This window comes from Nycticebus coucang, chromosome 22 (assembly GCF_027406575.1).
Source record: "Nycticebus coucang isolate mNycCou1 chromosome 22, mNycCou1.pri, whole genome shotgun sequence".
Lineage (NCBI taxonomy): Eukaryota > Metazoa > Chordata > Mammalia > Primates > Lorisidae > Nycticebus > Nycticebus coucang.
In genome coordinates this window covers 59,981,373-60,003,739 of record NC_069801.1, presented here as the reverse complement: position 1 = coordinate 60,003,739, position 22,367 = coordinate 59,981,373, and the positions used below count along the sequence as shown (strand labels likewise).

Genomic DNA, 22,367 nt, shown 5'->3' with positions numbered 1-22,367 from the left:
CCCTCCAAAACTAACGTGAAACTTAATCTGCAAGGTGGCAGTGCTGAGAGGTTGAACCTTTTAAGAGGTGATTGGGATGAGGGCTCTGCCCTCTAATGGCATAATAGATTGATGAGTTAATAGGTTAATAGGTTATCACAAGAGTGGGATGGTAGCTTCATAAGAAACAGGTAAAAATGGTTTCTTATACCCTCAATGAATCCCCAACAATAAAAAAATAAATAAATAAACGAGTAAAAAGACCTGAGCTAACACACTCAGCCCCTTACCATGTGATGTCCTGCACTGCCTCAGGACTCTACAGAAGGAACCTACAAGCAAAAAGGCTCTCACCAGATGCGGCCTCCTAAGAACCCTAAGAGATAAATTCCCTTTTCTTTATAAATTACTCAGTTTCAGGTATTCTGTTATAAGCGATAGAAAATGGACTACGATAAAGTTTTTCTCCAAGACCCATGTCTTGTCAAGAAAAAGGTGCATCCACATTATTGAGGCTAGAAACTTACATGTCATTTAAACACAAAATATCGCCAAGTATTTAAGTGGCTGTCAACTCTTAAGAAATTAAGGACGATAAAATGAGCCATGAAACCCAGTTCCTGCCCTCATTAACCTCACATTCTTTTTTTTTTTTTTGGAGACCGAGTCTCACTCTGTGCCCTGGGTAGAGTGTCTTGGTGTCAGAGCTCACAGAAGCCTCAAACTCTTGTGCTCGAGCAACCCTCTTGCCTCAGCCTCCCAAGTAGCTGAGACTACACGCACCCAACCCAACACCCAGCTAGTTTTTTTTCTATTTTTAGTCTCACTCTTGCTCAGGCTAGTCTCCAACTCCTGAGCTCAGGTGATCCACCTGCCTTGGCCTTCCCACAGCACTAGGATTACAGGCGTGAGCCTCCTTGCCTGGCCTAATGTTACATTCTAATGAGCAAGATACTTATAACTAACCATTACCCAAGGCTAAGTGTGGTTATATTACACAATGGAGAGGTAAAGTATTATAACTATTATGAGAAATATGCTTCCCCTTTCCAATGATAGTATTCACACACAAATAAGATCACAGGGTAAAACACAGTCACAAAAGGCATTCTTCAAATACAAAGAACAAAGACTTAATAACATAAATCTTTCTATTCAAGGGTATAAATACAGGAAAACACTAGACATTACTTAGGAACGATTTAAAGTACTCTAAACAATTATGTGTATTGTTAAAGCTTAATGCTTTAATTGTATCATCAGTTTTAAAAAGAGCACTGTTTAAAATGTTCACAAACACAATTGTTTTCACTTACAAATGGAATCATTGAGGTCACTTCTCTTGTTATTCCTAATTTTAAATAGTATTATAACAATTAGGAAATAGAGCTACAAGTTTAAAGGCTTACAAAGTTTAAAACTGAACATTCTCCAGTTGCAATTTATCTCTTAAGGTTAGGAGGCTGCATCTGGTGAGAGCCTCTAGATCAGAGGTTCTCAACCTTTCTAATGCTGCGGTCCTTAAATAGTCCCTGTGAGTCATAACCCACAGGTTGAGAACGGCTGCTCTAGATACCCTAGAGTTCCCCATAACCAGATATTACAATAAAGTTTTAATTTAAAGTCTACTTCAGTAGTTTTACAGATAACTGATTTTATAGAAAGTCTACTTAAAAAATAGTTTAGTAGGAACCTAACTCTATTTTAAGTTGATAACATAATCACACAAAAAATAATTCAAATAACTCCGAATGCCTACTTTGACTATATACCGTTAGCGGGATATATTCTAAGGATACATAATGACAAAGAACTCTTTACTTAGTAGATCTGTTGTTGAAAGCAATTGGTCTAATAATTTCAAAACTATTTTATATATGTTGTGGGATGGACTAGATGAGTAAATACGTAAATAATATGATTGGGAATCAGATTTCTCCCCCTACAGACAAAGTGGAGATACAAATATCAACTGGGGGAAAATGAAGAGAACTCTATAGTACAGAATTTAAGTTGAAGATAGCCTATGAGCTCACGATTTCTTAAAAAGAGTGTGTGTGTCCACTCCAAGGGTCTAAAGCAGTGTTTTTCAGCCTTTTTTATCTCATGGCACACTTGAACCTATAGTTAAACTTCTGTGGCACACTTAAATTACGTTGATTAAAAAAAACAGTTTAAAAAACATATATGCATTGTGCTTTGAATTTCTTTCAAAAATAATTTAATGATCTTTTTTTTTTTAATTTAATGATCTTTAAAAATTTTCACAGCACTCAACCACAGGACTCCTGGAAGTCATCAAAAAATACAGTAATGTCTCAAGATATAAAATCAATGTCCACAAGTCAGTAGCCTTTGTAAACGCCAATAACAGTCAGGATGAGAGGCTAATTAAGGACACAACTCCCTTTACCATAGCTTCAAAGAAAATGAAATACCTAGGAAATATACCTAACAAAGGAGGTGAAGGACCTCTATAAAGAAAATTATGAAATTCCAAGAAAGGAAATAGCAGAAGGTATCAACAAATGGAAGAACATACCATGCTCATGGCTAGGAAGAATCAACATTGTTAAAATGTCTATACTTCCCAAAGCAATCTACCTATTCAATGCCATCCCTAGTAAGATACCAACATTGTACTTTTAAGATTTGAAAAAAAAATGATTCTGCATTTTGTATGGAAACAGAAAAAACCCCATATAGCTAAAGTAGTTCTTAGTAATAAAAACAAACCTGGGGGCATCAGCATATCAGATTTTAGGCTGTACTACAAAGCCATAGTGGTCAAGACAGCATGGTACTGGGACAGAAATAGAGACACAGACATTTGGAATCGAATAGCAAACCAGGAAATGAAACCAACATCTTACAACCACCTCATCTTCGATAAATGAAACAATAACACACCTTGGGGGAAAGATTCCCTATTCAATAAATGGTGCTGGGAGAACTGGATATCCACATGTAAAAAACTGAAACTGGACCCACACCTTTCTCCACTCACAAAAATTGATTCAAGATGGATAAAGGACTTAAATTTAAGGCATGAAACAATAAAAATCCTCAAACAAAGCATAGGAAAAACACTGGAAGATATTGGCCTGGGGAAAGACTTCATGGCATTTGAAGTCTTCAGAAGACTGTCATGGCAATTGCAACAACAAAAATAAACAAATGGGACTTAATTAAACTGAAAAGCTTCTGTACAGCTAAGGAGACAACAACCGAAGCAAATAGACAACCTACACAATGGGAAAGGATATTTGCATATTTTCAATCAGACAAAAGCTTGATAACTAGGATCTGTAGAGAACTCAAATTAATCCACATGAAAAAAGCCAACAATCCCATATATCAATGGGCAAGAGACATGAATAGAACCTTCTCTAAAGAAGACAGACAAATGGCTAACAAACATATGAAAAAAAGTTCATCATCCCTAATTATTAGAGAAATGCAAATCAAAACCACCCTGAGATACCATCTAACCCCAGTGAGAATGGCCCACATCACAAAATCTCAAAACTGCAGATGCTGGCGTGGGTGTGGAGAGAAGGGAACACTTTTGCATTGCTGGTGGGACTGCAAACTAATACAACCTTTTTGGAAGGAAGTTGGAGAACCCTCAAAGAACTCAAATTAGACCTCCCATTTGATCCTGCAATCCCATTACTGGGCATCTACCCAGAAGGAAAAAAATCCTTTTATCATAAGGACATTGGCACTAGACTGTTTATCGCAGCTCAATTTACAATCGCCAAAATGTGGAAACAGCCTAAATGCCCACCAACCCAGGAATGGATTAACAAGCTATGGTATATGTATACCATGGAATACTATTCAGCTATTAAAAAAAATGGAGACTTTACATCCTTCGTATTAACCTGGATGGAAGTGGAAGACATTATTCTTAGTAAAGCATCACAAGAATGGAGAAGCATGAATCCTATGTACTCAATTTTGATATGAGGACAATTAATGACACGGGGCGGGGGTGAGGGAAGGGGAGAGCAGAGAGAGAATGAAGGAGGGAGGGTGTGAGGAAAGGAAGAGCAGAGAGATGGAAGGAGGGGGGTGGTGTCTTGGTGTGTGCCACACCTTTTGGGGGCAAGACATGATTGTAAGAGAGTCTTTACCTAACAAATGCAATCAGTATAACCTGGTTTTTTATACCCTCAATGAATCCCCAACAATTAAAAAAAAAATGTTTTTTTCACAGCACACCTATAATCTAAGATACTCTCATGGCACACCAGTGCTCCACAACATACTGGCTGAAAATCATTGGTCTAAAGCCAACGACACACCAGTGGCAATGAACATATCCAACACCCAGACCTTGGTTTCTCAGGATCATTGCGCACTGCAATGCACCAGAACCGCATGGTAAATTGCTGACTGCAGGTATCAAGGAGGGAATGTACAAGGTGAGCCCAGAACATAGTACTGTGCACAAGACTAAGAAAGTGCTCAAATACCAATGCAGATATATCCAAAGCCACAGGAACTAGCTTGAAGGGACTATCATTGATCAAATTTGAGATAATCATCAAAAACAGGGAGGTCAGCAGATTATAACACACTGCATAAATTTTGAAAGAAAGAATTCTTGGGTACAAAATACAAAAATAAAAAGAGAAGGGGATTACCTAGCTCTTCTTTAGAGAAAATGGCCAGCAAATATTATGTAGGATTGACAGAAATGGGAAATCTCTATTTGAAATCCACCGATGCAATGATTCATTCTGGCAAGGAATATCAATGGCTACTAAAACCACTGCATAAAAAAAAAAAAAAAAACTGCTGGAAAACAGAATATCCATGTGATCTCAAAAGCAGCAGCCCCACAGATTAATGACTAAGTACAAAAGGGAAAAAAGGACTTTCAGAATCTGGCTACACTGAGTTATCAATCCTGGCATCACCAGTAATGGGACAAAACAACCAGACAAATCAATTTTGTGAGGCATTCTTTTATACAAAACAATTGGCCAGGACTCTTCAAAAATGACAGTACCTTTAAAGATTAGAAACAGAGACTTAAAACAGAGGCATTAACTACTAAATACAATTCATAATCTCTAACAGGATTCAGTTGAGGGGAGGGTTGAAGTTTTCTTTGTTTTGAGATATAGGGTCTTACTGGAATGCAGTGGTGCCAGCCGATTCCCCCATTAGAGAGATCCTCCTGCCTTAACTTCCTGAATCACTAGGACCACAGGCTCCCCCCACCAAGCCCAATCTGGTTTAACTTTAATGAAACAAAGTTGTGAGAGGTTTTCCAGTTTTTATGGACTTCCCCCAGGTCACCTTACAGGAGCATGCCCAGCTGAACCAAGCGTGCACCATGCGCTGAACCTAAGTGCTCTTGGGAGGAGAGGGGAACTGAATTAGGAAAGCGACACTGCATAGCAGGATCCAGGATCCAATCGGATTGAGCCCTGGCACCACCTGATGGCAGGATCCAGTCAGAATACAGCTCCTGCCATGACTCCATCACAAGACCCTATCAGGTGATACCTCATCACGCTGACTATAAAGCCTGCCCCAATCCCCAGCTCAGGGAAACACACTGGAGTCTGACTTCTGTCTGCTTATTTTGGCCACTTGACAAATTTTCTTGCTGCAAAAACCCAGTGCTTCAGTGTTTGCCTTTTCGTTGTATGCCAGCAAACAAATCCAGTTTGATTCCATTTCAATTTTTTTTTTTTGTTTTACTTTTTGTATAGACAGGATCTCACTATGTTGTTGCCCAGGCTGGTCTCAAACCCCTGACCTCAAGTGATTCTCCCATCTCAGACTATCAAACCATGGGAATTACAGATGTGAGCCACGATACCCAGCCAGATGCAATATTTTTTTAATGCTATGATGACATTACTGGGATATTTAGAAAAACTTAATTTTGCGTATAGACTGGATATTATCGTATTGCAGATAAATCATCTAGATATATTAAAAGCATTATACTTGTGTAAGAGAATGTCCTAGTTCTTAGGAGATGCACGGCAGAGTATTTAGGGATGAAGTGTCATGATGTCTCCACCTTCCTTTCAACCGAACCAGCAAGAAAAAAAGTGTATATAATGTATATTTGTATGTAGAGAAAAAGCACGTGTCCAACACTAAGCATAAGCACAAAAGAGGCGCAGAGTTAGCAACTAGTGCATCTAGGGGAAGAATATACAGGTATTTGTTGTACTACGCTTTCAATTTTTTTATATATTTGAAACTTTTTTTTTTTAATTGAGACAGAGTCTCACTCTTTTGCCCGGGCTAGAGTACCACGGCATCATTGTACATCAAAGCAACCTCAAACTCCTGAGTTCAAGCTTCTCAGCCTCCAGAGTAGCTAGGTCTACAGGCAACTGCCACCACACCCTGTTAGGTTTTCTATTTTTAGTAGAAACGGGGTCTCACTCTTGCTCAGGCTGGTCTCAAACTCCTGAGCTCAAGCAATCCACCTGCCTCCACCTCCCAGAGTGCTAGGATTACAGGTGTGAGCCACCAAGCCTGGCCAGTTTGAAACTTCCAAAAGAAAAAAAGGTGGAATTTAAGTTGATTTTAGAACAATCATACTTCATAAAGCTTAACTACTTCTTCACCCTATCCATAAGAGCTAAAAACAATATATAAAGTCCAAAAAGATTTTGCTAAAGAAAGGTAATAATCCTAATAAATATAAATCAGAAACAAATCACCATCAGTCTTCTACTTAACTGGAAAGTTAACATAATCTGTGGTAAGAATTCTGCAAAAGTTTACATGTGCTGGCTCATCCAGGGCCATGGTGAATAAGCAAAGCTATCTTATACATATAATATTTTCTCCAAATCCAAATATAAATACCAAGTAAATTTGTCCCCAAATCAAGTTTTATTCATTGTAAGGAACCCTAAAATGGCTGACACAAAACTCCAGATGACATCAGACTCTGTATTACTATAATAATAATAAACATTTAAACTTTAATAATAAACATATAAACCTTTACATATTTAGTCAGAATACATAGATATATTTTGTACCAAAAATTTTGTTAACTTATGTACATATATCATCTCATTTAATCTTCAAAACAATTCTGCAAGTCAGGTAGTTATTATCTTCATCCTATAAATAAAAAGCAACATAAGTTTGGGAAGGTTACGTAACTCCTACAAGGTCACACTGCTAATAATTAGCAAAGAAAACCAGTTCCAGCGGCTCACACCTGGAATCTCAGTGTTAGAGGCTGAGATGGGAAGACAGATGAGGCCAAGAGTTTGAAACCAGCCTTGGCAACATATCAAGACCTCGTCTCTACAAAAAATTAAAAAAGAAAAAATATGAAAACAGCCAGGCACGTTGCCCTGTGACGCAAGAGGATTGCCTCACTCAAACCCAGCAGTTGGAGACTGTCGTGAGCCATGAATGCACCGTTGCATTCAGCCTGAGTGACAGAGCAAGACCCTGTCTCTAAAACAAAACAAGGGGCGGCGCCTGTGGCTCAAAGGAGTAGGGCGCCAGCCCCATATATCGGAGGTGGAGGGTTCAAACCCAGCCCTGGCCAAAAACAACAACAACAACAACAACAAAAAAAAAAAACAGATCCCAAAACAGATCCTGAATCCAGGTAGCCTGATTCCAAAGTCCATGTTCTTTGCTCTACACTTTCCACTCTACTGATTTATTATTACATGTAAAATTCAGGCCAGGCACAGTAGTCAGGCCTGTAATCCTCGCACTTTGGGAGGTCAAGGTGGGAGGATCACTTGAGGTCAGAGTTCAAGACCAGTCTGAGCAACATAATGAGCCTAGGTCTCAAAATAAAAAAAAAAAAAAAGTAAAACTTCAGGACACAACTAAAACAGGGACCTTACTTAACAAATGCAAACTTTGCAATCTAATTATTGATACTCTCATATTATTCTGAAATTTAAAATAGAGGTAACAAACAACAAACTATGTTAGTTTAATACTCATCAAAACTTATACAAATAAGACATTTCAAAGAAAAATCTAAAGCATGTCTTTTTTTCCCTAATGCAGATTTGCAATTACATATGTACCAACTTGATGAAGACAGAATTTAACCAGATACTTAATTTACTGCCCAATCCCAAGTAAAACTAAAGATGCGCTATAACTGCATTACTAAGTTACCTATTCACATATACGGTTTAATATGCTACATATAGATTAAAACAGATACCAACTTACTTCCAGATGTTTTTAATCCAGAACTGCAACCCTGCTCATTCAAGAGAAAAAAAAAAAAACCTTACTTATTTCAGGCATAGCATTACCCAAATATACTAAACTGAAACAATGACACAAAAGAGGAAATAACTAAGAAACTAATCTCAAACACGGGTGCCACAATAAAAATGTTAAGAAATAAAGCAGGGTCCCCAAACCTCCTCCTCTCTTCAATGTTCTCCCAGTGACCTGCCCACAACCCATCCAGATAGTGAGCCAAAACCCCAGGGGGAACCAGTGGTATTTCTTTCCCTCACCTTCCGTAGCTAATCCATCACCCAGTTCCTCCACCTGAACATCTCGCCAATCTATCCATTCTGTCCATCACCACCTTGTCCAAAATAAAATATCACCTCTCATCTGCGCTACTCCAACAATCTCCTAACTGGCCTCTCCCCATTCCTACTCTTAGTCTCTCTATAAGCATTTCTTCCTCTGCATAAAATCAAGTCCTTTTGTAATAGCACTAACTATAGTGATAACTTTAAGATTATTTGACTGAGAATTTGATGTCTGTCTGTCTCCCCCCTTACACAGTAAATTCCAAGGGTAGAGACTGTATTTATTCACCACCACATCACTGTGGTTTAGAAGAGTGCCTCATTAATAAATGCTACATGACTGAATGCATGTCAAACATTACAAATTTATGTATAAATAGCCCCCCCAAATAAAAATAAAGCGAGTATTAGCCTCACCAACCATTACAGAGTGTACATCAGATTTTTACATTTCAACTCTGAAACCGACACGCATTTTACAATGGACATCCTTGGTCTGTTTGGCAACATTTTTTCTCTTAGGGATTCATGAAATAAGGATGCATTCTGGAATTTTTTTTTTAATCTCATGATTTGACAAAATAAGTGAATCTACAATTACCTAGTCCACTCAGTTCAAGCCTGGCATTCTAGCCTCCCTTCTCCACAGATACCACCCCATGCCCAACATTTAATAATTTAAAATCCTACTGGTTCTTTCACCAACAGCTCTCAAATCTGTTTCTTTCTTCCATTCCCAATGTAATGGCTCTCAATTATCTACCGAATTCCTCATTAACTCACATCTGTGCTCAAGCTTGATTCATTTAGACATGATTTTTCAAATATCCTGTGTATGTACTATGTGCAAAAAACCTATGAAGCTACAAAGCAATCCAGTTACATGTCCTTCCCTCCAATTTCTCTCCCTTACGATGCACCCTTCGGAATTTGTTCATTTGTTATACATCAATCTGGAATACTTCTCTCCCAATTTCTACCTACCAAATCCCTAACCACTACTTATATTCCAGATTAAATCTCATCTTCATAAAACCTTGCCTCGCTAATAATCTCTCTTCTAAATTTTAACACTGTAAAACAAAATCTAACACATGTTGGCTATATTTTCTGCTTCTGAAACCAAGCTTAACATGTTACGCATTCTGCTAGAGTATATGGCTCCCTAAGTTGTTGTCTCTTTTGTTCCCTGTGTCCCCAGCACCTACAAAGTGACTGTATTTATTCACTACTGTATCATCATGGCCCGGAAGAGTTGCTGCTCAACAAGTGTTTGTTGAATTAATACTCTTTATATACATACTTGACTGCAGAGAACAAATCTTTCCACTGTGGTACAGTGGAAAGAGTCAAAAAGAACTGAACTCAAAGATTAAAACTCTTTGAGCTTCAGTTTCTTCATCTGCTAAATGTAAATAATACTAAATAACGCTCAATATCTCACTGAGAGAATACTTTAAAAGCATCTAGTACAGAGTTGAGGACAAGGAGACATTTTGATGATTTTTTGCCAACAGTTAAGTAGTAAGAAGTATTCAATTAATGCCTTCTAAAATAAAATATCAGAAAAACAGTAAAAGTTGAGTAATGTCTAGCTCCATACCAGCTCTCCAATTAAGAATTCCATGAGTGAATTAATTGTGAAATATTACATTTTTAGCCCCAAATCTCAAGCATGGCTGAAACCATTTCAGATTAATTAGGAATAATCCCAATATGACAGTGAGCAAGTTTAAGATTTATATTTTCCCAACATATACAGATTATATCTGACTGCTTAGAAAAATATGATAATCTTATTACTTTTGTTTGTCTACCTTGAGACAAGGTCTCACTGTTGCCCAGGCTGAACTGTCCCAGCAGGATCCTATCTCAGTGCAGCCTTGAAATCCTGGGCTGACATGATCCCTCTTTTTATTAGAACCTCTGAAAACTCATTTGAGTTACATGGTCCCCAAAAGGCCAGAAAGCACAAAATTTTTGTCTACAAAATATTAGTGAATAGTACACAGTGCTGTTTATTAGAACTATCAAAATATCTATAAATATATCATAGACAATTATCACAAATAAATTTTTCAATATATTTGCATTTCATTTTACAGAAAAAGAGCATCAATTAAATGGCTTTCACGCTCTTTTTACTAATTCCTTATACTCGTCCCTTTTTAGCTTAAATTTTACCACTAAGGAACTGATAGTTCAATATGGCATCAGTTTACTGGACTCTTCTCTGTTCAGGGAAGAAGCTTTATGAATTTGAAACTAAGACAATACATAAACTTTTACCTTTCAAAGCCTTTCCAAAGCCCTCCAGGTACTTTCAATGACTCATAATCTAATTACAAGTCACAAACAAACAAGAAGGAAAGACCACTTCCCTGTGTCTATCTGCCATCAAATGACACAAAATCATTGCAAAAATACCCCTGGGATATTTGGTCCGAGCAGGAAAACGGAAGAAAATTCCCAATCCAGATACAAAGAGCTGTAAGTCGAGGTATTCTCTTCTAACTGTAGAGCAGGAGTGAATCCCATGTAGAAAAACAATCAGTAGAAAATGAAAATGTAAGCGAAAGAAATCATACCAAATATATAAACTCAGTAAGCAGAATGCTGCTGAGTTGACCGTCGGGGGCTCTCATATTCGTGGTCATCACATGTAAAAATGTATTCTAAACCTCCGACCTCAAAAAGCCTTAGCTGTGGGTCGGGTGGGAGGTTGAAAGTGAGCGAATACCAAATAAAATGAATGCACGTGAACATTCGCATAGAAAGGCATTAGTATATACAAGCCAGTCTGTTACGGTTTGGACCCCCAACAAAGACCAAAAAGGAAGAAAGGAGCGAGGAACGAGGTAGACTGAGATCTTGGGAATCCCTATCTTTTCTTTTTTAAATGAGAGACAGACCCAACAGCACTAGCACAGGGAAGGAGTCAAACAGCTGCGGTAGCTCAAGGGACAGAGGTCATGCTTTGGAACACCTAAGAAAAAAACAAGCAAAGAGGGAAAGCTGCTCACAGTCAGGCTTACGGTTATCCCTGGAGCCCAGGATGGGGCGAAGAGGAGTCAGAAGACAAATGACACTAGAAAGAAGAGACCAGGGAGGCGCCAAAACCCTCTGGGCACCCAGATGGCTGGCCAAAAGGTCCTCCCTGACCGTAGGGCCCCTCCAGAAACCCGGTCATTCCGGGACAAGAGACTCTACGTCGCGACCTCTTCGACTCCGCTAGCCTCAAGTCGGTCCCTCACAGAAACAGACTTAAGAACTACAAGAATGCGCGGGAGCCACCAACACCGGGAAGCTCCAGCGCCAGCAGCAGCCAGCGCAAAAGCAGCCCTCACCCCCGCAGCCGCGGCCCGCTCGGCGCCCAGGCTACAGGTATCCCCGCCCTCCGCGGCCACCGTAGCTGCGGCCGGCGCCCGCCCCTTAAAGCCCTGCGGTCGCTCCTTCCGGGGCACCCGCCCGTCGATGGGCGGCTGCGATCGCAACGGCGAACAGGCCTCTGCTGCGCTAACTTCATCCAGCCCTCTTTCACGCTCATTCGCCACCCCTCTCTCTCCCATCAATGCGGCAAAGGCAGAACCGAGAGAAAGTATCCACCTGCAGGCAGAGTCTCTCAGATAAAGCACGACGCCTGTGCAGCAGTTGGACTTCAACTCCCAGCATGCCACGCGAGACACGCCCTCGCCGCCGGCGCGGGGACTACAAGATCCAGCATGCACTGCGACGCTCTCCCGCGCTCGGGACCAACTACACCTCAGACCGAACCCGGCTTGGATGAAATTCGACTGTGCCTCCTTACCCTGTTAGGAAGGTGTTCAAGCCAAGCTATAGGTAGGAGTGTGGGTTACTTATAAAACATCAAGGGATGTGTGCAGTTTTCTGCTTTCAGATTATTTTCAAGGATCAAAACAGGACTGTCTGAGGAGACTTTTTATGTGCGTTATCTTCACTATCTTCTAAGGGATGTCAAGAGAATTACTAAATTATGCAAAATGTAATGCTATGTCGTTTTGCAGTGCTGCAGAGTTTTTTGGAGCAAAGACTACCAAACATGTTCCCGAATTGTATAGGAGATTATACTAAAAGGCTAAAAAGTCTGTACTACCAGTTTATGGGAACCACAAGGGAACGGAAGCCTTCTAGGATGCAAGTTGTTCAACTCCGTGACGTGTTCAGTGGTTTGAATTGTTTTATTATATTATTCTCACAAAAACAGGTGTTATAGGGCAGCGCCTGTGGCTCAAAGGGGTAGGACGCTGGTCCCATATGCCGGAGGTGGCGGGTTCAAACCCAGCCCTGGCCAAAAAAAAAAAAAAAACAGGTGTTAACACCTATTTATTTTCTATTCATGTAGTGAGGGAACCAAATAACCAAACAAAAGGTATGACTCGATGACAAATGCAACATTTATTATAACGAGAAAACAAAATAGTTGTTTTCTGGCCGGATTAAATATCCTATGGTTTTATATTTTGAAATACAGAAAGAACTCTTCTGATTTTTTAGAAGAGAAAACATGCATAAAGACTTCCATAAAGACTTGGATTACAAAAATGATTATGTTTTACTTTTGATATTGCTCATTAACAGGGCATGAGAAACAGTGCTCAGATTGTTAAAAATAAATAGATAATTACACAAAATTAAATTGTTGGATTTACCATGACAAGTTTTAATTGGTGGGAGGGAAGGAGTAGAATGCTTTTATTTTTGCAGCTTCAGGTAGCAGTCACAGAAGAAAATTATATTCTGTAACTCTGTCATGGAATCAGTTACCCTACAAACTGCTCTCCAGCTCCAATGTACTAAATTATGTAGTACTACCACGTAAATATTTAAAATCTATGATCATGGGAAACAATCTGCTGTTTTCCATGCTTATGCACCAAACAATATGAATGCAGTGAGAAAGAACATTTCCATTGGAATGAATCAAAGGTAATGTTGATGAACTATAATTAGGTTATCTGATATTCATAGGTGTTTGTAGTAAATAAACACAAAATTGCATCCACTTATTAGTGATGTTATTAAAGAAGCTTTAAAAATATGCTAAATATTTGATACACATATTTCTAAAGCAGTTTCAGTGATCAATTGTATAAATGAACATGGAAGAGAGTTTAAAGAGTACATAATTTATGTAACAGATTTTATGCTTTTTAAAGAGATTCTTGCAGCTGCAGCATTCAGCAGTAGTCTCTAAATGTGTCTCTCAGTTTCTAATTCAGCTATTTTCTAACCACACAGGAATTAAAATTGGACAAGCTGTTTATCTCAGTGCATCAAATAAATGATGGATGCTGCTAGGGGCAAAGCATTCTATCCAGGCACTATATGCTGATTCTGAAACACAGATAGTTTATATAATTAAGAAAGATTTAAAGAGAAATAAAAAGCAGATAGGAAAGTTTTTTGAGAATGGAAAAACCAAAAGTAAAACGCTTAGTTAACTCTATAATAGCTACTATGCCTTCTAAAAGAGAAGAATTGCATCTCAAACCTCTGTGTCTCTCCCAACTCTAAGTGCAGTTCTTTGTACATAGTAACTCACTCTAAATAAATGTTTGAGGGACTTAGCACACATAACTCAGTGGCTAGGGCACTGGCCACATACACCAGGGCTGGTGGGTTCAAACCCAGCCTGGGGCTGCCAGACAATGACAACTACAACAACAAAAAAATACCCGGGCGTTGTGGCTGGCGCCTGTAGTCCCAGCTACTTGGGAAGCTGAAGCAAGAGAATCATTTAAGGCAAGAGTTTGAGGTTGCTGTGAATTGCAATGCCACAGTACTCTACCAAGGGCAACATAGTGAGACTCTGTCTCAAAAAAACAAATAAATAAAAAAATAAATGTTTGAGGAAGTTCACAGTTCACAGTTTCAGGACTGAAGCCCTGAAACTCCTTTCTCCTTCATACATGTACTTTTAATGTATAATACCTGTGCTTTATTTTTAATTAGTAATTTAAATTATATTATAAAATATTAAAACAAGACTATTTCATTAATCAGAGTGGCACATTCAATAATCATGAAAGAATAATTTACTGCTTAGTATGTGTGTATATGTGCATGTATATATTATAAAACGTGTATAATATATAGGCAACATTTACCTTAAGTGTCAAGCCCTTTCCAAAATGCGATCCTATTCCAGGTGAACCTTGAAAGCGTGCCAGCCAATCTAATAACAGTGATTGTGATGCACCTCCAGATTTTTGTGAGTAAATTTTTAATTCTTAACTTCTGCCAAGTGTATTTCTTATCTGTCTCCCTCCTGAACCAGGAACAGATGAAGGTTCTATTTAACAAGTAAACATGTACCATGTCCCAGGATTCACTGGGAATATTATGTTGAGAGAAGTTGAACTCAGCCTTGATGAGGTCAATGCCTTATAGACTTCTGAAGGAATAAAAAATTATTTTAAAGAAAACTTGATGAAAATCTTTCTTCCTTTCCAAATGACATTATTTCTGTCTTCTCCCCTATACCTTCAACCTCTCTCTCCACTGTCCTCTTTACCTCAGCCTACAAACATGCATAGAATCTCCATAATTGTGAAAACACCTTCAGTGAACTCAACTTCCCTCCTAAATGCAGTATTACCCTGTATTACCTTTTCTTTCGTAGCCATACTTCGGCAAGTGCTACAAAGTAGTCTTAAAATACAGCATACACTCTCTCACAGCACCTAGTATTTACTTAACACTTACAACTATGCTATATCCTGGAAATATAAAGAGAATTTATGTAGGGAGCTTGTTGTCCCAAACACAGTGTGATAAATGTCCTGATAGAGTATGGACAAGGTAGTACGAGAACAGAGGCAGTCAGTTACTCTCAAATTGAGGGATCCCAGGGAGATCCCAGGCAGAGTAAAATGGTTGAATAGAAACCACCAGCAATTGTCCTTCCCTAAGAACAGCAACTCAACAATATCCATGAAAGGAAGCATCTTCAGAAACACCAAAAATCAGGTCAGTGATCATATACCTGGTTTCTACATGATATCAAGGGAAGAGGGACTGAAGAAGGCTGAAAAGACAGTCTTGCAGTGCCTGTGCCTCCCCTCCTTCCTCCCTGTCAGTGCCACACCAGCATGCCAAGTGGAAAGAGAGTGTAAGTACTCAGGAAAAAACAAGGTGACTGTGAGTTTGGATTGAAACCTAGGGCTGTCCTTGCACAGTAGAACACAGCAGAGGGCAGAATTCTGCTGGTGCTCACAGAAGGAGCATCTAGACCAATTGGCCAAAGAGAAATCCTCTGCCCTAAAACCAAAGTTCAGGCTAGCCCCACCACCACCTGCCAAACGCATCCTGGGCCTAGACTGAATTTGTGAGACAGTCGGACCACAAAGGCTGTAGTCCTTGGGGAATTCCCATGGCTGTGCTGAGTCAGAGCCAGTAGGCTTGGGGTGCATGTGACCCAGTGAGACACCAGAAGTAGCAGCCAACCCAGTGCCTGTGTCACCTCCCCAACTATAGGGAGCCTTCTTCCACTTGCAGAAAGGGAAGAGTTCAGGGGACTTTGATTTGCATCTTGAGTACCAGCTTAGCCATATTTAAATAAAGTACCAACCTTAGGGGTTTCACACTCAGGAAACCCCTAAGTCCAGGCCTTAGTTTCTGTGAGTCATTTCTAGACCCATCACGGACAAGAAGGAAACATGCTACCCGGAAGGAAAGTACCCATTCCTGATAGGTTTCACCACTTGCTGACTAAAGAGCCCTTAGACTTTGAATAAACATCAGAGGGTATCAGGCAATAGTTCTTATTGGCTTTGAGTGAGACTGGGCTGAGTTCAGGTGTAATCTGGCACTGGTGGCCAGGAGGGAGAGCCCATGTCATTCCTTCCCCAACTCTAGCAGTTCAGCACAGAGAGTGAGAGATTTTACCTGATGATCCAGAGAATGCTCCTGTATCTTACTCAAGTTTACCAAGGCAGTACCACCAGAAGTCTGCAAGAGTCACAGCATTACTGGGCTTGGGGCACCCCCAGTTCTGATATAGCTGCAATTCCCTTTGAATACCTAGAAAGCCTTCTGAATAAGGATGGGTTGAAACAAGCCCAGACTGCAAAGACTAAACTAAGTGCCTAACTCTTCAATGCCTAGACATCAATAAATATCCACAAGCATCAAGAACACCCAGGAAAACATGACCTCACCAAACAAAGAAAAGTACCAATAATTAATCCTGCAGCAATGGAGCTATGTTACCTTTCAAAGAAATAATTCAAGATAGCTACCCTGAAGGAGCTCAGTGAACTTTAAGACAATACAGAGAAGGATTTCTGAAGCCTATCAGAGAAACTTAACAAAGAGATTGAAGTTTTTTTTTGAAAGCAGAAATTCTAGGGATTAAGCGTTCAATTGACAAACTGAAAAATGTGTTAGAGTCTGTTAACAGCAGAATTAACCAAGGAAAAGAAAGAATTGGTGTGCTTGAAGACAAGCTATTAGAAAACACACAGTCAGGGGAGGCGGAGGCAAGATGGCCGACTGGAGCCAGCTTTCCACAGAGGCTCCCATCCAGGAGAGTTAAAGGACAGAAGTTTAGCAAGTAAGCTGCTGGTTTGGAACTGAGCCAAGAGAACAGGTTGGAGAATGCACATCAACCCTGCTGAAGTGAGCTGTGACCCCAAGCATACAAACAATAGGTATAAAATCCATCGCCAAATGAACAGGAGTCCCCTCCCCCATGAGAACAGCTCGCAGTATACTTTCTATAAACAAGCAAGCACAGTTCAAACATCCTCCCATTTTATCCCACTGGAGAGACCCTCTAAAAACTGGGCCTCCTTCCCCTATTGGGGTGCCATGCCACTCTCCTGCCAGGCATAAAACTGTGCGCATTCTCTACCTGTAATTCTGAACTCCCAGCATGCCCCTCCACTCTCACCCCAAGGTCTAGAAGCCTATCCCCCATGGAGTCCAGATTCTTGGGCATTTTCTCGAGAGGCGTGGACAGGGCATGGGCTATTGCAGATCTGTGCTGATTCTGTGGCATGGGGGTAAGGAGAAAATGGTGGACTGAAGGAACCATAAGGGAGAGAGAGGTGGTGCCCTGCAGCACAGAGCAGCAGCAGCAGCAGCAGTGGCAACAATAGGGCTCGCACCCCTGGGGATATTTTGGAGAGACACTCCCTGTCTCTCTGGGCAATCAGAGAAAGGTGGGCATCTGCTCCGGTGGCAGACACTGGTGGAACAGATCTGGGACAATAATGCAGGCACCGTGAGTAAAGGGTGTGCCTGCGGCAGTACCTGCCTGGGCGGGGCACAGCGGGGACAGAGAATGGAAGACGTGTGCAGAGACGGCATACTCCCAGAGCAGAGCGGAGCCAGAGGATTGCTTTAGTGAGCTAAGAAGCACCCAGCCCTCAGGGGATCATAGCTGAAACAAAGGCAGGTGGGCAGAGGCTGGAACTCAGAGCCAAGTATGAGCTCTAACCACACCCACCCCAACACAGACTGCAGTGGAGACAGACACACCAGCTCCGGGCAGCAGCACAAACCAGGGCTGAGTCACAGTTTCTGTGAACTCAAACAGCGCTTGGTCTACAGGGGAATATAGCCTGGACAGAATCACAAATTCTGTGAAAATGTAAGGGTCAGCAACATCAATCAGGGAGCCGGGCTGGAACTGAGTAAATCATCCCAGCTTCCATTAACTACCGGAGATTGTCAGCCCTCAGCTCCCCCTGCTGGATGATGGCAGAGTGTGGAGGCCTGGCTGAGGAGACATAGATCTCCCTGTGACTCAGGCGGGCACAAACCTCTGGAGGAGCATCTGCTCATTGAAGGGAACTGGGTCACAGTCGTGTAGGGTTACCAGTGACTGGGTGTGACAGAGGTGCAAGGTGGGGAAGGAGGCATCAACCTTCCTAGACTAATTCATTTGCTGGGAGGGTCTTTCTGACTCCACGGAGCACCAGAACGAGTCATGCTCCAGCTTCCAGCAGACTCCTGCTATCTAGTTGCTAGAGACATTTTGAACTCTCCCACTTAAGACTGGGTGCTGACTGGGACAATTGAGTTGTATCTCTCAGACTGGACCAATCACCTGAGGACTATCCAAAGTAGTAACTTCTGTGTGTGGTCGTGGGAAAGTTTGATTTTCCTTTTCAAGTTGTTGCCCATGGAGGGTGGGCTGACTTAATTGCTGGTATTTCCACAGCTGAGACTTCAACCCAGAGTAACTGATGCAATAGGGTCAGACAGAGACCAGCTGAAAACAAAACAGAGCCACTTAGCCCCACCACAACAAGTAAGTCCCCAGTGTCTCAGGCCATAGCACTGTACAGGGTCCTTTGCAAAACTCTAGGGGAAAAGGTACAGATAGCAGTCCCAGCTCTTGGACAAAGGGCTGGTCAATCACTACTTTAGGAGCCCACCAAACCAACTTCACCTTATCTGCTCATCTAGCCGAACGGTATAAAATAGTCGTGGGGCAGAATCAGTGGGAAAAACGCCAGTAACATGAATAACCAGAGTAGATCAAATCCCCCAAGGAACGATATGGCGGACACCACTGAAGATCCCATTCATAAACAAATAGCTGAGATGTCAGAAATCGAATTCAGAATTTGGATTTTAAATAAGGTTAATAAAATGGAGGTAAAGTTGGAATTAGAAATTCAAGGAGCATTTCAATAGTTGTCTCAAGAATTCAATGAATTCAAAGACAAAATCACCAAAGAATTTGACACATTGAGGCAAGAATTTGCAGCCCTGAAAGATCTGAGAAATACAGTAGAATCCCTCTGTAACAGAATGGAGCAAGCAGAAGAAATGATTTCTGACATCAAAGACAAGGTTTTTGAATGCTCCCAAACACTCAGAGAGGAAGAGAAATGGAGAGCAAATATGTATCATTTTCTCACAGAGCTCTGGGATAATTTGAAGAAAACTAATATTCGGCTTATAGGAATCCCCGAAGGTGACGAAGTTGCTTTGCAAGTCACAGAGGCTTTTCTTCATGAGATTATGCAGGAGAAATTTCCAGACATGCCAAGAGATTCTGAAATTCAAATAGCAGACAGTTTCAGAACCCCAGCACGACTCAACCCAAATAAGACATTTCCCAGGCACATCATGATTAACTTCACTGAAGTTAATATGAAGAAAAAAATTCTGAAAGCAGCCAGACGTAAGAAAACCATAACCTACAAGGGGAAGAATATTAGAATGACTGCAGATCTCTCTGCTGAAACCTTTCAATCTAGAAGAGAGTGGTCATTGACTTTAAATCTCCTAAAACAAAATAACTTTCAACCCAGGATCCTGTATTCAGCTAAACTGAGTTTCATTTATGATGGAGAAATTAAATACTTTAATAACATTCACATGTTGAAGAAATTTGCCATAAGTAAACCAGCTCTCCAGGATATTCTCAGACCTATCCTACATAATGGCCAGTGCATTCCTCCACCACAAACGTAAACTCACTCAGAAACTATTGATCAAATTCCAACTTCCACAGTGGCAAGAAGATTAAAAATGTCCACTGGACTTTTAAAATACTCAATACCCAAAATTCTACCAGGCTTATCAATATTCTCAATTAATATGACTCAATTAATATGAATGGCTTAAATTGTCCTCTAAAGAGGCACAGGTTGGCTGGCTGGATACAAAAACTCAGACGAGATACCTGCTGCATACAAGACTCTCATCTTACCTTAAAAGGTAAATATAGACTCAGGGTGAAGGGATGGTCATGTATATTTCAGGCAAATGGAAATCAGAAAAAAGCAGGTGTTACAATTTTATTTGCAGATTCAATCGGCTTTCAACCAACAAAAGTAATGAAAGATAAGGATGGTCACTTTATATTTGTTAAGGGTAACACTCAACATGATGAGATTTCAATTATTAACATTTATGCCCCCAATCGGAATGTGCCTCAATTTATAAGAGGACTCTAACAGACATGAGCTACTTGATTTCCTCCAGCTCCATAATAGTTCGAGATTTTAACATCCTTTGGCAGTGTTGGATAGATCCTCCAATAAGAAGCTAAGCAAAGAAATTTTAAACTTAAACTTAACCATTCAATATTTGGATTTAACAGACATCTATAGAACATTTCATCCTAACAAAACTGAATACACATTCTTCTCATCAGCCCACGGAACATACTCCAAAATTGATCACATCTTAGGTCACAAATCTAACCTCAGCAAATTTAAAAGAATAGAAATTATTCCTTGCATCTTCTTGGACCATCTTGGAATAAAAGTTGAACTCAGGAACAACAGGAATCTGCATACTCATACAAAAACATGGAAGCTAAATAATGTTACATTGAATGATAGCTGGGTCATAGATGAGATTAAGAAGGAAATTGCCAAATTTTTGGAACAAAATGATAATGAAGACATAAATTATCAGAACTTCTGGGATACTGAAAGGCAGTCCTAAGAAGGAAATTTATAGCACTGCACACCTTCCTCAAGTGAATGGAAAGAGAGGAAGTCAACAACTTAATGGGAGATCTCAAGCAACTGGAAAAGGAAGAACATTCCAATCCCAGACCCAGCAGAAGAAAAGAAATAACCAAAATTAGAGCAGAATTAAATGAAATTGGAAACAAAAGGATTATACAACAGATCAACAAATCAAAAAGTTGGTTTTTTGAAAAGGTCAATAAATGAGATAAACCTTTGGCTAACCTAACCAGGAAAAAAAAGAGTAAAATCTCTAATTTCATCAATCAGAAATGGTAAAGACAAAATAACAACAGATTCCTCAGAAATTAAAAAAATCCTTAATGAATATTACAAGAAACTTTATTCTCAGAAATATGAAAATCTGAAGGAAATTGACCAATACTTGGAAGTATGCCACCTTCCAAGACTTAGCCAGCATGAAGTGGAAATGTTGAACAGGCCTATGTCAAGTTCTGAAATAGCATCAACTATACAAAAGCTCCCTAAAAAGACATGCCCGGAACCAGATGGCTTCACGTCAGAATTCTACCAAACCTTTAAAGAGGAACTAGTACCTATATTATTCAACCTGTTCCAAAATACAGAAAAAGAAGAACTACTACCCAACACATTCTATGAAGCAAACATTACCTTGATCCCCAAACCAGGAAAAGACCCACCAAGAAAAGAAAATTCTAGACCAATATCTCTAATGAATATTGATGCAAAAATATTCAACAAGATCCTAACAAACAGAATCCAGCAACACATCAAACAAATTATTCACCATGACCAAGTGGGTTTTATCCCAGGGTCTCAAGGCTGGTTCAATATACATAAATTTATAAATATAATTCATCACCTAAAAAAATAAAAAACAAAGACCATACGACTCTCTCCAGTGATGCAGAAAAAGCTTTTGGTAATATCCACCATCCTTTCATGATCAGAACACTTTTAAAAACGGGTATAAAAGAGACATTTCTTAAACTGACAGAGTCCATCTACAGCAAACCCACAGCTAATATCGCATTGAATGGAGTAAAATTGAAATCATTTCCACTCTGATCAAGAACCAGACAAGATTGCCCATTGTCGCCACTGCCTTTTAACATTGTAATGGAAGTCTTAGCCATCGCAATCAGGCAAGAGAAGGCAATCAAGGGTATCCAAATAGGATGAGAGGAGATCAAACTGTCGCTCTTTGCAGATCATATGATTGTATATCTGGAAAACCCCAGGGACTCAACTGCAAAACTCCTAGAAGTGATCAAGGAATACAGCAGCATCTCAGAACACAAATCAACATTCATAAATCGGTATCCTTTGTGTATACCAACAATAGTCAAGCTGAAAAAACAGTCAAAGACTCTATTCCATTCACAGCAGTGCCAAAGAAGATGAAATATTAGGGAGTTTA

At 40.0% G+C, this 22,367-nt stretch overlaps 1 protein-coding gene across 13 annotated transcripts in view; it reads right to left on the bottom strand.

Annotated features, from left to right (window-relative positions):
• The window catches only part of ATG4C (autophagy related 4C cysteine peptidase), a 150,721-nt gene extending 136,396 nt beyond the window's left edge, over positions 1–14,325 (bottom strand). For 2 of the 13 annotated variants that reach the window (XM_053575956.1, XM_053575955.1), the window contains exon 1: positions 11,803–14,325. In XM_053575956.1, coding sequence (XP_053431931.1) covers positions 11,803–12,073 — 271 coding nt within the window. In that variant the 5' untranslated portion in view covers positions 12,074–14,325. Of the gene's footprint in view, positions 1–5,125; positions 5,342–8,184; positions 8,216–10,793; positions 11,019–11,527 lie in introns of those variants that run through there. The other 11 variants (XM_053575951.1, XM_053575957.1, XM_053575962.1 and 8 more) reach the window with 10 other exon arrangements.
• Positions 14,326–22,367: the final 8,042 nt, after the last annotated feature.